Below are 13,519 nucleotides of genomic sequence, written 5' to 3'. Positions count from 1 at the left end.
GTGGCTCCTCTGACCTCCCGCCTGCTGCGTGCCACGAATTCTGCTCGTTACGAAGGAACCGCTCTTCCCTAGGGTGTCCCCAGCCTCTGCTGCGTTGTCGCGGGCTCCAAGAGGCGCGCCCACGCCTGTCATGTCCACGACCGTGATTATTATTACCAGAAAACTGAGGTCTCCAACTCTGGTTGCGCCTTCGCCCGACATTCTCGTCGCGCTTTCCTTCAAACCTAACGGCGTTTTGCTGCTCACTTATATTTCTTTCAGTACCCAACTCTTGCAGCAGGTTCTGAAAGCCACTAACTTCGTCCATGCCTGTTCCCGCAATTGTAATTTGTTTACGCGGTTTGCTCGGGAGTTTAGTAAGACAGATTCTATTGAGTTCCTTAGGATCATACGGTGCATCAAGGAAGTGATTGCTCTTGACCATGTCTTTGTAGTACTCTACTGGGTGTCTGAACGTACTGTCGACGTAGTTCTCTCGCGTTACGTTGCCCAGTTTCTCCCGCTCTTGCATGCTCCGAGACCAGACCTCGCTGAGGAAAGCCGCCTTAAAGTCCTCGTACGTTCGACAGTCCTTAAGCATTATTTGCATTCGGTTAGCCGCTTCACCTCGCAGGTGACTGCACCAGAATTTTATTCTTAGCACATCTCCCCAGGAGCGAGGCAGAGCGAGTGTCCAAACTGATTGAGCCACATCGAGGGCGCTACGTCGTGGGTCGCGTCGGGGAAAAGAAAATAAGATTGCACTGAGACAAAGTGTCTCCTGCATTCTTCCTCATCAGTATCAAAATTCATACCATGATCAGCCGTCCGAGTAGGCGGCTCCGGATTACGCCTTAAATTACCGAGTCTCTCTTCAAAATCACGGTATTCCTCTTCTTCTCTGCGTCTACGTTCACTGCTGGAACTTTCTGCTCCCCTAGCCGCATTACTGACAGAATTACTGCCGTTGGCGCTTTGATTTTCCTGCAGCTTATTATGCAGGTCAGCTATCATGTCCCGATTGCATTTGCTAATATCCGCCTGCACCCTTTTAAACTGCAGAAGTGACTGAATTTCTGCGGATTCCGCGACAGGTACTGGCCGTGTCCTATCCGAGTCCGTTCCATTATTCAGCGCGATTTCCTCTACCGCACTCGTCAGGACGCCTACCTGATTGATGACCCTATCAGTCTCGTCTGCTTGCGCCGTTAGCTGCTCACCCTGAGCGGCCACCTGCTCGCTCACACGAGCAACCACTTCTCTCTGTTCCGTGCAGACGCTCTCCTATACTTCTCTAACTTGCGACTCGGAAGGAAGCACTATTTCTCGCAGGGACAGATCACTTTCAAGCACTGTGACCCGGTTTTCGAGTCTGTTTGTGGCCTCGCTGACTTCGGTTTGCACAGACTGTATCCCCTTTAACATGGAGTCAGCCAGTGCCTGGTTTCCAGCAGTGGCTGTTTCGACTCGGGTTTCTAACGCTTCTAGGCTTTCCTGTTGGTGCCCTAGCTTGCGTTCTTGTTCGTCAAAACGGCTATTAATTGCGCCTATCTGTTCGTCTAATTTTCTTGTTAGTTCCTCGCGTAATGCCTTATTTGAGTTATTAATTTGTAAGGTCAAATTATATTATAATTGTTTGAGTCCAGTAATGTCTTATTTGAGTCTTCTAACGCCTTATTTACCCTCTTCTGATGATCGGCTTGCTGCTTCATGAATTGCAAAACACTTGCTAGCAGTGGGTTCTCGTGGCCCGTATTTCCCGCGCTAGCCTGTGCTGTGAAAGTTGGCTCGGATGCACATTCCTGAGTCGCACCCTCACTCGTGCTGGTGGCTTCCGAGGCCGCCTCCGCACTGCCTGCCTGGGGCCCGAGTCCCGTTACGAACGCACGAGGCTCCACTGTTTGTCCGTGGCCCGCGGTCAGCTCGCCCCGGTTTGGTACTGCGCACCAGCCGGCAATCCCTGCGTGCTGCACACACCACCGTTTTCGTCGTGCAACATATCCATCTCTGCTATGCTTTTCGCGCGCACTCTAGTAATAATCTGACTCATTACCTATGTTTACGGTTTTAATCACTGTCCTCTACACACTATACAACGTACAACAAAATAACCCAGAAATATCTAATTAACCGATCTCATGTACCAAAACACCCGTAAATTCAACTATAGGCCAAGACACAACAAAATCAGCAGAACACAACATAGATAGAAGCAAAGCTCTATTCAGCACAAGCAGAATTGTGCTCCACTATACAAGAAAAAAAATTATTATTTCATTCAATTTTGTTAATTTAATGCAACCTAATTACTGATCAAAAGGACCTGTGACTCGATATCCAGGCGGGGTCGCCAAGTGCAACATAACCTTCTAGTACTGGTGGTGGTAAAAGTATACCTATGTAGGTAGATTACCGTCGCTTTGACATCTCCTACCGCTCCTGCAAGCTACCATCTGTAGTAAATGGTTTCTTAAGTTCGTGTGGTCCACGAAATTACTGGCCCCTGCGAGTTATTGCTGGGTATTAATAATTTCTAGCGGAAGGTTTTAACGGACCGGTAGAAATTTGAACGCAACGGATAACCCATTTTTTTTGAACCACTACAGAAGGTACCTATACAGGGCTTAATAAGCAATATACAGCTTTTATTTGCTTTCATGACCCAGAATTCGCCTGGGGTACTCACTGCCACCTATTTTTATGATGGACGGAGTAAAACCAGTGAGCATTAAAATCCGATACTTTTCCTAGTGGCACGAGTATTTTACTTAACGCACAACATCGCCAAGAAATCAAATCGTTATGGGGGTGCACAAGAAACATCACTGCAATGCTGTTCAACCCACATGGCCAAGTTTCAGTAGGCAACAGAGCCCAGAAAAAATATGGACACACACGATTATCCCTTCCCTATTTCACACTCGCTCACTATCGTATGATTATTCATCGTGCACAATATATTTTCAGATCGAAACTACAATTTAGCAATGCAGCGGTTGCTCCAACCGACCACGTGGTGCGAAACCCATTCACAAAGAAAACATATGGAAAATAAATAAAAATCCCCTAAATATTACTGTAAATGGAAGAGCAGATTAAAATACATTGAATGAGTGAATTTCCGTTAAGCACAGAGCAGTAACGTGACCGTGAGCTTATGGCACATGGTGCGTTGCCTGAACAAGGCACTGACACAAGGTCTACTGAAATTCGAGTAAATTAAGAAAATCAATTCCCTTATGGTGTTCAGTGGTAATCTCGCACCTGATTTCAACATCTGGACTTCATTACAGAGCAGATTTGAGACAATCTAATACCTGTGTTAACATTACCAAAACGAGAGCTGCGTCTCCATGTCTGTCCCGCACCACGACCCAGGAACAAGTGCTCTTCCAACCGAATTCGCCTAACAGTTCCGCTTACAAACGTGGTGGGGGTAGCGCGCCAACCTGACAGAGCCAGTACGCGCGTCTACATGTCATCTTTGCCCTGACCTGCAAACTTGGTCTCTGCTAAACTTGTTCGCGCTTGGGGGGTTTGTACTACCCTACCCCAGGACGACCATTCATGCAGTGTTACAATCTGTGCCTAAAGCTTTCTGCTAGTTCACACATTCACTCATTTATACCGTCCAGGCCGCACTAACGAAAAGAAAATGGGAAACGTGGTACACAACATAAAAAAATTCCATAAATAACACTGTTTAGTCCATTCTCTCCTTTTGGACACCAGCTATTACCTGCAAGAGAAGAAACTCTTGCAAATAATTTCTGCGTGCTAGTAATTTAATAAAACATTGGAACGGTACAACAAGTTCCGTTTCAATAGGAATAATGATACATTTCCGGAAGTCTGTCGGTATCTCTCCTGTGTTATAGATGGACGTAATGAGTTTAAGCAGCATCATTTTCGTGCTGTTACCAACGTTCTTTATTAGTTCTGCAGGGATGTCATCAATACCCATTGCTTTGTTGTCTCGTAGTTCTTTTAGAGCTCTGTAAAATTCTTCTTGCAGAATGGCTTCTCCCTTGTCACCTTCATCTTCTTGCTCTTCTCTTCCTATTACTTCCTCGGAAAGAGGTGTGCCGGCGTACAACTCCTCTATGTATTCTTTCCATCTCTTCACTAAGTCTTCACCAAACAGCAATTTCCCCTCTTTATTTTCTATTGTGCCTAGGAGTGTTGTTTTACGTTTGTTAAAAAACTGATTTGCCTTTCTGTAGGCTAAATCAGTTTCTTCCGTTTTGCATATTTTCTTCCACTTCCCTGCACATTTCTGTAGAGTGAAAATTTCATTCCAGAAACGTCCCCCAGGCTGTGGCTAAGCCATGTCTCCGCAATATCCTTTCTTTCAGGAGTGCTAGTTCTGCAAGGTTCGCAGGAGAGCTTCTGTAAAGTTTAGAAGGTAGGAGACGAGGTACACCCAGAAGTAAAGCTGTGAGGACGGATCGTGAGCCGTGCTTGGGTAGCTCAGATGGTAGAGCACTCGCCCGTGAAAGGCAAAGGTCCCGAGTTCGAGTCTCGGTGCGGCACACAGTTTTAATCTGCCTGGAAGTTTCACATTTTCTTTTGCTTTCCTAGATTCTCTATTAACTAAATTCCTTAGTCTTCTGTATTCAGCTTTTCTTTGTTCATTAGTTGCATTTTTGTATAATCTCCTGTTTTCTATAAGCTCAATAATAATACTGGTAAGTGCTTCATTAAAAAAAAGAAACAGAAAAACAGGGGATACTGGTAGTGGTCAAAATCACATGTACTTGTCTGCAATTGCAAGTCAAACCCTGATACATGAAATCAGCCCCTTGAGTATGGAGCATCCAAACTGACAACGCACAGACATCTGTTTGGATGTCTACCACCAGTGCTGGTGCTATGGTAATGAACTGCTAACTGGTTTTCATCAGTCATTTTTAGCCTACCATGCAGTCTCATTATCATTCTACATTTTGTTTGACCAGTACTTTAATTAACAGCTAGTTGTCTCATCGTTTTCAGTGCCGCCTGCTCTAATCCAATAGTTTCTGAGTCGCTGAGTTACTTTTCTGTGATGGACATTTCTGTTGGTAATTCCGCACCTGTGTATGATTGGCTGCTAAGAGGCGGTTAACTAGATTATGTGATCAAAAGTATCAAGATACCTGGCTGAAAATGACTCACAAGTTCTTGGCACTAGCCATCGCTAATACTGGAATTCAAAATGGTGTTGGCCCACCCTTAGCCTTGATGACAGCTTCCAGTCTCGCAGGCATACGTTCAATCAGGTGCTGGAAGGTTTCTTGCGGAATGCAGCCCATTCTTCACGGAGTTCTGCGATGAGGAAAGGTAGTGACGTCGGTCGGTGAGGCCTGGAACGACGTCAGCGATCCAAAACAACCAAAGGTGTTGTATACGATTCAGGTCAGGACTCTGTGTAGGCTAGACCATTGCACGAATGTTACCGTCGTGAACCACTCCGCCACAGACCGCGCATTATGAACAGGTGCTCGATGGTGGTGAAAGGTGCAATCGCCATCCCCGAATTGCTCTTCAACAGTGAGAAGCAAAGAGGTGCTTAAATCATCAGTGCAGGCCTTTGCTGTGAGAGTACCACGCAAAACAACAAGGGGTGCAAGCCTCCCCTCCCGCCATGAAAAGCCCGATCACACCATGACACCACCGCCTCCGAATTTTACGGTTGGCACTACACACGCTGGCAGATGACGTTCACCGGGCATTCGCCATACCCACTCCCTGCCATCAGATTGCCAGATTGTGTACTGTGATTCGTTACTCCACACAACGTTTTTCTACTGATCAGTCGTCCAATGTTTACGCTCCTCACACCAAGCGAGGCGTCGTTTGGCATTTACCGGCGTGATGTGTGGCTTGTGAATAGCCGCTCGACCGTGAAATCCAAGTTTTATCACCTCTGACCTAACTGTCATAGTACTTGCAGTGGATCCTGGTGCAGTTTGGAATTCCTGTGTGACTGTCTGGACAGATGTCTGCCTATTACACATCACGACCCTCTTCAACTGTCCATGGTCTCTGTCAGTCAACAGATAAGTAAGAGAGATTCTATTATGAATTTGGCACAGCATACAAACCATACTTACAGCTGTATGAAGCTCTAGAGTTTACTTAATTTATGAAAAAATGAGTAAGCTGTTACATTTTAAACTTTATGTTTAGATAAAAAATCTAATTTTATTGTCAGTTATCTCAGTTTTTACCAGAGGTTTTAATAGATTTGGAAAATTCTAGATTTTCATACACCTGTAAGCATGGTTTGTACGCTGCGCCAAATTAACCGAAGAGTCTGTCTTACCTATGAAGAAAAGCCAATAGCAAGTGAAAAAATGATGAAATTTAATTACTTTATTTTTTTGAATTTATCAGCAATAACAAAATTAGGACGACAGTCTTCGTATTACATTCGCATGTTCTGCGCGGGGTCCCTGGAAGCGCTGCCCGCTGTGTGAGCCCCCGTAGCAGGCTGCAGTTGGTACCTGCCGGCCTCGCAGCCGTTGGCAGCACTGACTGCGTGCCACAGCCCTGCCGCTTCAGGCGTCTGTCGCATTTGTAGCGAGTCGTGTCCAGTGTGACGTTCTGCGTTGGAATTTCGTGCTGCTGTTTCTGCGCCGAGAATTTCTTCTGCTACACCCACACCCTTAATACGGTAAGGACGACTGTTTTCATGCGTTCCCACAGCATTGAATTATTTTCTTTGTTTTCTTTTGGTTTGTTTCTGCAAAGTCATGGTAGCTGTAAGGTTTCATTTAGGTTCACTATGGAGACTATCGCGTATAAAACAAACCGCGTTCGGTTATTACGCTCTCAAAATACTAACGAGTTTCGTATTACAAATCTTGTTATTTTAAAGTCCTACCGACATTCCTATTAATTCTGCTGTTCTACGGACTTTAGGCATGAGTGAAAAGCATAGGCTCGGACGAGATTTCTGCTCGTATTCGCGCCATGTTGTTGAATTTTTTTTCCCGAAATGTAGGTTCGTATTTGTACACATGTGATCCATAAAAGGATTATTCTGCTTGTTAGGAATAACAGAACAGAATGATGGAACACTGCTTGTGCAAGTAGATAAGGTGCTATGGCAACTTTGACTATAGAGGAATTAAACAATTACTTTCCGTCAGGATAGTGCGTAGACCTTGGGACAGTCTGATCCTACTCCTAATGGCTTGAAATCAAACCAAACGAGACGCATTTTGACAGTTCCATAGTGGAGCATTGAATCCGGTATTTCCCGAAGCAGTCAGCTCCAGGAAAACTGCCGAATTTAGTGCAACTAATCTGTTCGCGTCTTTCTCCCAGTCCTGCCTTAAGCCCGTCTCACACGGAGCAAGGTTCGCCGCAAGTTTGCGAGATGGCGTGCATGCCTGCCGGCTTGCAGGGAAGGGAGCCGGCAATATTCCATGCTGAAGCTCTCCCACGGTGCAAGATCGGCAGCAAGTTGTGTTGTGATCGGCTGCGTGTTGTATCGAACGAAGATGGCTGCTTCAGGTACAGATGTTCAGAGCAAACTGGCATTATTAGCTCTTTTGGTGCTAAACGATGCAGAAATACATGCTACTGAGAGAAGAAGAAAGAAAGAATGGACGAAAAACTGGATTAAGAGGAGAAACGCTGGGAAAGGTGTGCTCTCCATGCTTCATAAAGAGTTGAGGTTAGTTCGCATAACACCTACTTTTGTTTGAAAAGTATCACCATTTCATTACTGTTTGACTTTATAAATATACCAATAATGAATGTTGTATACGACTTTATTTTATAGGATAGAAGATCGCACATCCTTTGCAAATTTTATTCGAATGGATGTATCGGTATTTGAAGAACTGCTTCGAATGGTTTCGCCTTTGATTCAGAAGAAAGACACTGTGATGCGTCAGGCAATTACGGCGCGGGAAAGGTAAGTGCATTATTATATGTTCGAAACAGAAAGTTAATTTTTATTTATAATCCATTGTAATTTTACGATCAATCTGAGACATGTTTAATATGCGTCTCTAGGCTTGCTGTCACACTGCGTTTCCTAGCGACCGGAAACACTTACAAAGATTTGGCCTATTCTACACGAATAGCGAACAACACGCTCTCCCGTATGATACCAGAGACTTTGATGGCCATAGCAAGCGTGTTAGGAGATAATGCGATACAGGTAAGCTCGAGATAAATGCTATAAGTATTTGCTACGATTTTCTACTTGGTACGGCACGACTGTGAAGTAAAATTTAATTTGCAGTGTCCACGTGATCCTGCCGAGTGGAAAGTAACAGAAGATGGGTTCCACAGCCTCTGGCAATTCCCGCATTGCATTGGAGCACTTGATGGGAAACATGTCAAGTTTAGGCCTCTGCGCTCTGATGGTTCATCATTCAGAAACTACAAAGGTCACGACAGCATAGTTCTTTTAGCTCTAGTAGATGCTAATTATAAATTTTTGTTTGTGGACATTGGCAGAAATGGAAGAATGAATGATGGTGCAATATTCAGAGAGAGTGCCTTGTTCGTGAAACTCATGGATGGTTCATTAAATTTGCCACCAAAGTTTCCACTTCCAGGTAGTGACATCTGTGTTCCCTACATGTTTGTGGCAGATGATGCTTTTGCGTTAAAGGAAAATTTAATGAAACCATATTCTGAACGTGACATGACACCTGAAAAAAGAATTTTTAACTACAGAATTTGTAGAGCACGTAGAGTTGTGGAAAATGCCTTTGGCATAATGTCAAACAAATTCAGAATTTTGCTGCAGACTATTCCACTATCTGTTTCCAAAGTAGAGCTCATTACAAAAGTGTGTTGTTTGCTACATAATTTTGTACTTGCCAGAAACTCTCAAGGATATATCCCGCCAAATGTAGATGAATTACCATGTCTTCCTGGCATTGCTACTCAGGGTGCAAATCATAGTGCAGCCAGTGCAAGAGAAGTGAGACAACATCTGACATGGTATTTCAATACTGTTGGCAGAGTTCCATGGCAGGAAAGGTGTGTTCAGGAAGGTAACAGATAATGGTTTACTATGTTTCTGAAACATTACCTTATTCATTGTTTCATTTTCAGTCCTTTGGCATATTGACTGTGTGTGTGTGTGTGTGTGTGTGTGTGTGTGTGTGTGTGAGAGAGAGAGAGAGAGAGAGAGAGAGAGAGAGAGAGAGAGAGAGAGAGAGAGAGAGAGAAATATAAATTTATATGTATCTCAAGCAATGATTGGAACCTGTGCAAGACCTTGGAAAAATCTGATCTTATTTTGTATAACAGCTCCACAATTAATTACCTGGGACATGTAGAGAGCCACTATTATGAAATAATATTTTTCTTTGATGGTTATGAAGAAGGTATGGAAAGACCTACTACACATTTATGTATCCCAAATTAACAGTTTTGGAAGATAATTTTGTGGTGACTGTATTTGTGGTAGTAAGGTACTGCACAATATTTTTTTCTGATTGATAGCACTTGGATTTATATGCTTATTTTTATTTTACTTATTTATTCATTCATCGAAGGATCATCTAAAATTATCTGGTATTTGTCACCATAATACAATGGAAAACATAGTTTGTAAATATACATATATGTGTACATATAAGTATGCTTTTGGGATAGGACAGCTGGTTGGTTGTGGCCTTGACAGAACCTTGATGAGGGGTAACATAAATCAGGATGGCCAAATAGGGCCTGCTCCAACCTCTAAAATATGAGGTTACTATTTTAACAGTTGGATTGGCTCATCTGTTTAACCCCTATTGTACAGTGTTCTTTAATTTAAGTACTGTCTGTTCCAGGTAACTTATAATACAAATGTGGTTTTACTGTTCACTTTTGGTTGGACATGGAACAGCATTTAGTGATAACTCTGGATCACAAATTTGCTGCTTTACACCGTGCTCTAACTTTAGTCTGCTTGGAAAACTGGCTCCACACTGGTAGACATACTTCTATTCCCACCTTTGTCTTGAGTCTTCATCCCCTGTTATTCACTTCAGATATTGGCACAGGATTACAGTATTTTACAGTGTCGGGATGATGTTATCCCATATCACTATTAACCACTTCCATTAACACTGTATCAGTGATTCCCAACCTTTGTGAAACAATGTTTCTGCATGGAGTCAGATATTAGCTACTACCCTTGCACACCAATTTTTGTTGCTACTACTTTTTGATAACCTCTTTTTTTTATAGAATGATGTTGGTAGTCTCAGAACAACATGTTAAAATTGGTTCATTGTACTCCTGTTTGTAAACCAGTTGATTTTTAGACTCCTTGCGTTTGAAATACTAGTAACTAGAAGACACCACTTTGCTACTGTTCTGCGTGAGAACTGAATAATAATAATAATAATTTGTGTGGCACAATGGCAAAGTGCCTTTCTTTTGATGTGATGCCACTTCGGCAACTTGCACATTCCTAATCTAATCCTGTTATCAAGATGGGACATGTCATTTTTGGCAGCTCCTCACATCACTGAAAGGGGAATGCTACACTGAAGGCCAACTGAAAATTTTTGTGGTCTGAACAGCCTTAAATTTTGCTTCCTGTTTTCAGGCACACTATCACTAGCCTCCTTTAGCAGTGTAAGAACAATTACCTACTTTCTATTAATTTTGATGTATGTTTGAAACTGCAAAGAGAATAATGAAGCAATATATGGTTAAGAGAACTATGTACAACTCTGAGAATATATTTAGGCATTTATGAGGTCTCAATGTTGTCATAGATGGCTGCTACAAAGTATGTGCATTTTTTTATCAGTTGCATAAAACTTTCTTAATCAGTATGCATGTATTCAAGAATATTGTCTATATTTCTATTCAGACAATAGGTGTCTGTTTTTGTGTGTAAGAGATTTTCTGCTGTTCGTTTCTGATTTTCTGTTCCAGATGCTGCTACCGATACACCAACTACATGATAGGATTCACGTTCAAGAATGCTTGTGAAGTGTTCTGAAGGAAATACTGTTGCAGTTCATGTGTCCATATTTAAAAAGTGTACAGAACAAAGCAGCGATGTAAAGACATTTTTTACTGTGTGTGTGTGTGGGGGGGATTGAGCTAACTGTAGCCATTATAGCCATTATATATGTTATGGGATTATTTGTTTACTAAGTAAATATCAAGCCATCCTGACTTGGGTTTTCGTGGTTTCCCCTTGTCGCTAAGGTGAATACCGGGATGATGTGTCTAAAATGCCACGGCGGACTTCATTCACGAGTGTGTCACATTATGTATTTCTCTGATACAGTTGTTAAATTTTAATAGGCAAATACAATGCATAAACAGAATTGGTTAAAAATGTTACTGCTTATTTTACTCCTGTTTCCTATCATGTTAAATTCCTATTGTAATTACTTATCATGCAGACGACTTGCATCTCTGTGTATTATTTAAATATCCCAGGATATTTTAACTGTATTCAATTTCTTAAATACAATTATATCATTAGATATCACAAGATTCCAGCTGCTTTTATTTGTCACATAAGTACATGCTGCTTTTGAAATTCATACTATGATTGGCTACATATCTCAACTACTGCATTTATTGGTGATACTCTTGAAGTAATTTACCTACTCAGAGTTTTAGAAATCCTTACTATCGACTGGATTCAAAACGGCATATTTTAATTTGTTCTCGTGAAACAGCCTGATCTAAATGTACAGTTGAGTGCAAAGCTTTCATGCAGGCTATGCTACTACATAGGCAAGTCTGCATAATGTTGTTACCAAATATCTCAAAGTACTTGGGTAATTTGCTTCAAATTTTTACACTGTCTAATGAACATCTGGATAGATAGGGGGTGGGGTGTTACCAAAAGTCTATAGCAAGATCTTTACCAATATGTTTTGTATTTTTATCTGATACTCTCATTCATATTGACATAGGCTATTTTTCCTCTTTTTTTATAAATGTCTTAAGGTTTTCTGCATAAAGTTACTGTAAGAAAGAAATTGGTATGCTGTGAAAATGTACAGCTTAACCTATTCACACAGTGTTTCAACCAACATAGTCTGGCATGTCTACCATTATGCAAGTTGTTTCCCCTATCATAAATCTTCCTACTTATGTACAATCAAATTATATACTAAATGTGCTGCTAAGTTTTCATCATAGCAATCATATTTACAGGAAAGAGGCCAGTTGCACTTGTGGGTTATGATTAGAAAACTTTGTAATCCTATTCGTATGCAGATTAAAATTGTGAAATGTCATTGAAATTATTGTCCTCAAAAACTCAGTAGCAGAAGTCTTTAGAATACCCTGTATACCAGTTATCTCAATGGATGCACTTACTCATATTGAGACATTCCAATCAAGGCTCAAGATCATACAGTGGTAAGATAAGGATGGGGAGAGAGGGGTGCTAAAGATGTGTATCCAATTCCCACACATATTATACAATTGTCCAGCATTTCTGGGTTTGCTAGTATATAATTATGTTACAGGGATTTTACTTTAGTCATTCCTTTCAGACAATGAGAAAGTTCTATTTCACTGAATGTCCTCTTTCCTGCATCAGTGTAATGTTTTACTTACTCTTTGAACTATTTTACAATTCTTACTAGACATAGCTTATATGGTTTATTTGGCAGTCTCTTATGTTGACTGCAATGTGGCCACTAGCAGAAATAGCCAAGGCTCTGCCTCGGCTAGTGGAACCCCATGGCAGTGAATGTAACAATATTAGCGGTTTAATTTCGAAATTGGTATTGATAATTGTTCTAGTTATTTCTTATACATCACTTTCTTATTGCGAAGATGCTGATACTTCATGAACAAAGGTTTCTTTGATATCTTAGTATTGCATTTAATTTATCTTCCTGGAAAATTGCTTTCAAAACTGAAAAAATGGTTTAATATGAAATATGTTGGTAGTACAGCTAACATTAGGATTATTAGAAACTTCACGAGTCAACATTACAGCTTTCTTTATCTACGTTTCCCTTTTTGCATCTGTCATTAGACTTTTACCATTAATTTCCATTAAATGTTTGAGAGTGCATTTACTGTCGGTAAAGTTGCTGTTCATCTCCATGAGGATATGCACATAAATCATAAAAATGATCTTGCTAAACAACTGATTTCTGATTCAATTAGCAGAAATATTACCTTTAAATTTGAATCTCCATTTTCATGTTAAGTGCAGTAAGTGGACAAAGGACCTTACAACACTTCTCGCATTTGTTTCTGGTTACCCTTAAAACAGACTTCTCAAAGCAGTTCAACAAAGCATTGTAAACATATGTACATATTAAATCTCAGAAGAACTATACAAATATCTACATCAATCCACCTCAATAGAATTTATGTCATTAGTAGAAGATTAATTATTTGTAACTAGTCATACCATTGCTGAAAAAAGGCTGAAATTTGTTTTTCAGAGACAATTAAATTTTCTCTCTTAAGCCTTTCATAAAATTTCAGGTTTGAGATAAATAGAAGTCTTACAGCAGGGAAAAAACGTTTATTTTATCAATATTTCATATGGCAGTGGAATGATGTGCTATAAGTAAATGACATAAATGAAGTAATG

General features: G+C 41.2%; 1 protein-coding gene across 1 annotated transcript; it reads left to right on the top strand.

Annotated features, from left to right (window-relative positions):
• The first annotated feature begins 7,306 nt into the window (after positions 1-7,306).
• LOC126426783 (uncharacterized) lies at positions 7,307-11,281 on the top strand. The gene is made up of 4 exons (XM_050088779.1): positions 7,307-7,645; positions 7,754-7,888; positions 7,990-8,137; positions 8,222-11,281. Exons 1-4 carry the CDS (start codon positions 7,395-7,397, stop codon positions 8,993-8,995), a joined length of 1,308 nt encoding a protein of 435 aa, XP_049944736.1. The 5' UTR covers positions 7,307-7,394; the 3' UTR covers positions 8,996-11,281.
• Positions 11,282-13,519: the final 2,238 nt, after the last annotated feature.

Source organism: Schistocerca serialis, chromosome 11 (genome assembly GCF_023864345.2).
Source record: "Schistocerca serialis cubense isolate TAMUIC-IGC-003099 chromosome 11, iqSchSeri2.2, whole genome shotgun sequence".
Lineage (NCBI taxonomy): Eukaryota > Metazoa > Arthropoda > Insecta > Orthoptera > Acrididae > Schistocerca > Schistocerca serialis.
The sequence above is the reverse complement of the archived record's forward strand: the minus strand, read 5'-3'. Positions and strand labels throughout refer to the sequence as shown.

What these genes read in the sequence shown, in the direction of transcription:
- LOC126426783 (XM_050088779.1), top strand. Translation starts at nt 7,395, where the DNA reads ATGCTGAAGCTCTCCCACGGTGCAAGATCGGCAGCAAGTTGTGTTGTG. An exon ending in GCAATTACGGCGCGGGAAAG is followed by an intron (nt 7,889 to 7,989) that starts GTAAGTGCATTA and finishes ATGCGTCTCTAG; the next exon opens with GCTTGCTGTCACACTGCGTT. An exon ending in TAGGAGATAATGCGATACAG is followed by an intron (nt 8,138 to 8,221) that starts GTAAGCTCGAGA and finishes TTTAATTTGCAG; the next exon opens with TGTCCACGTGATCCTGCCGA.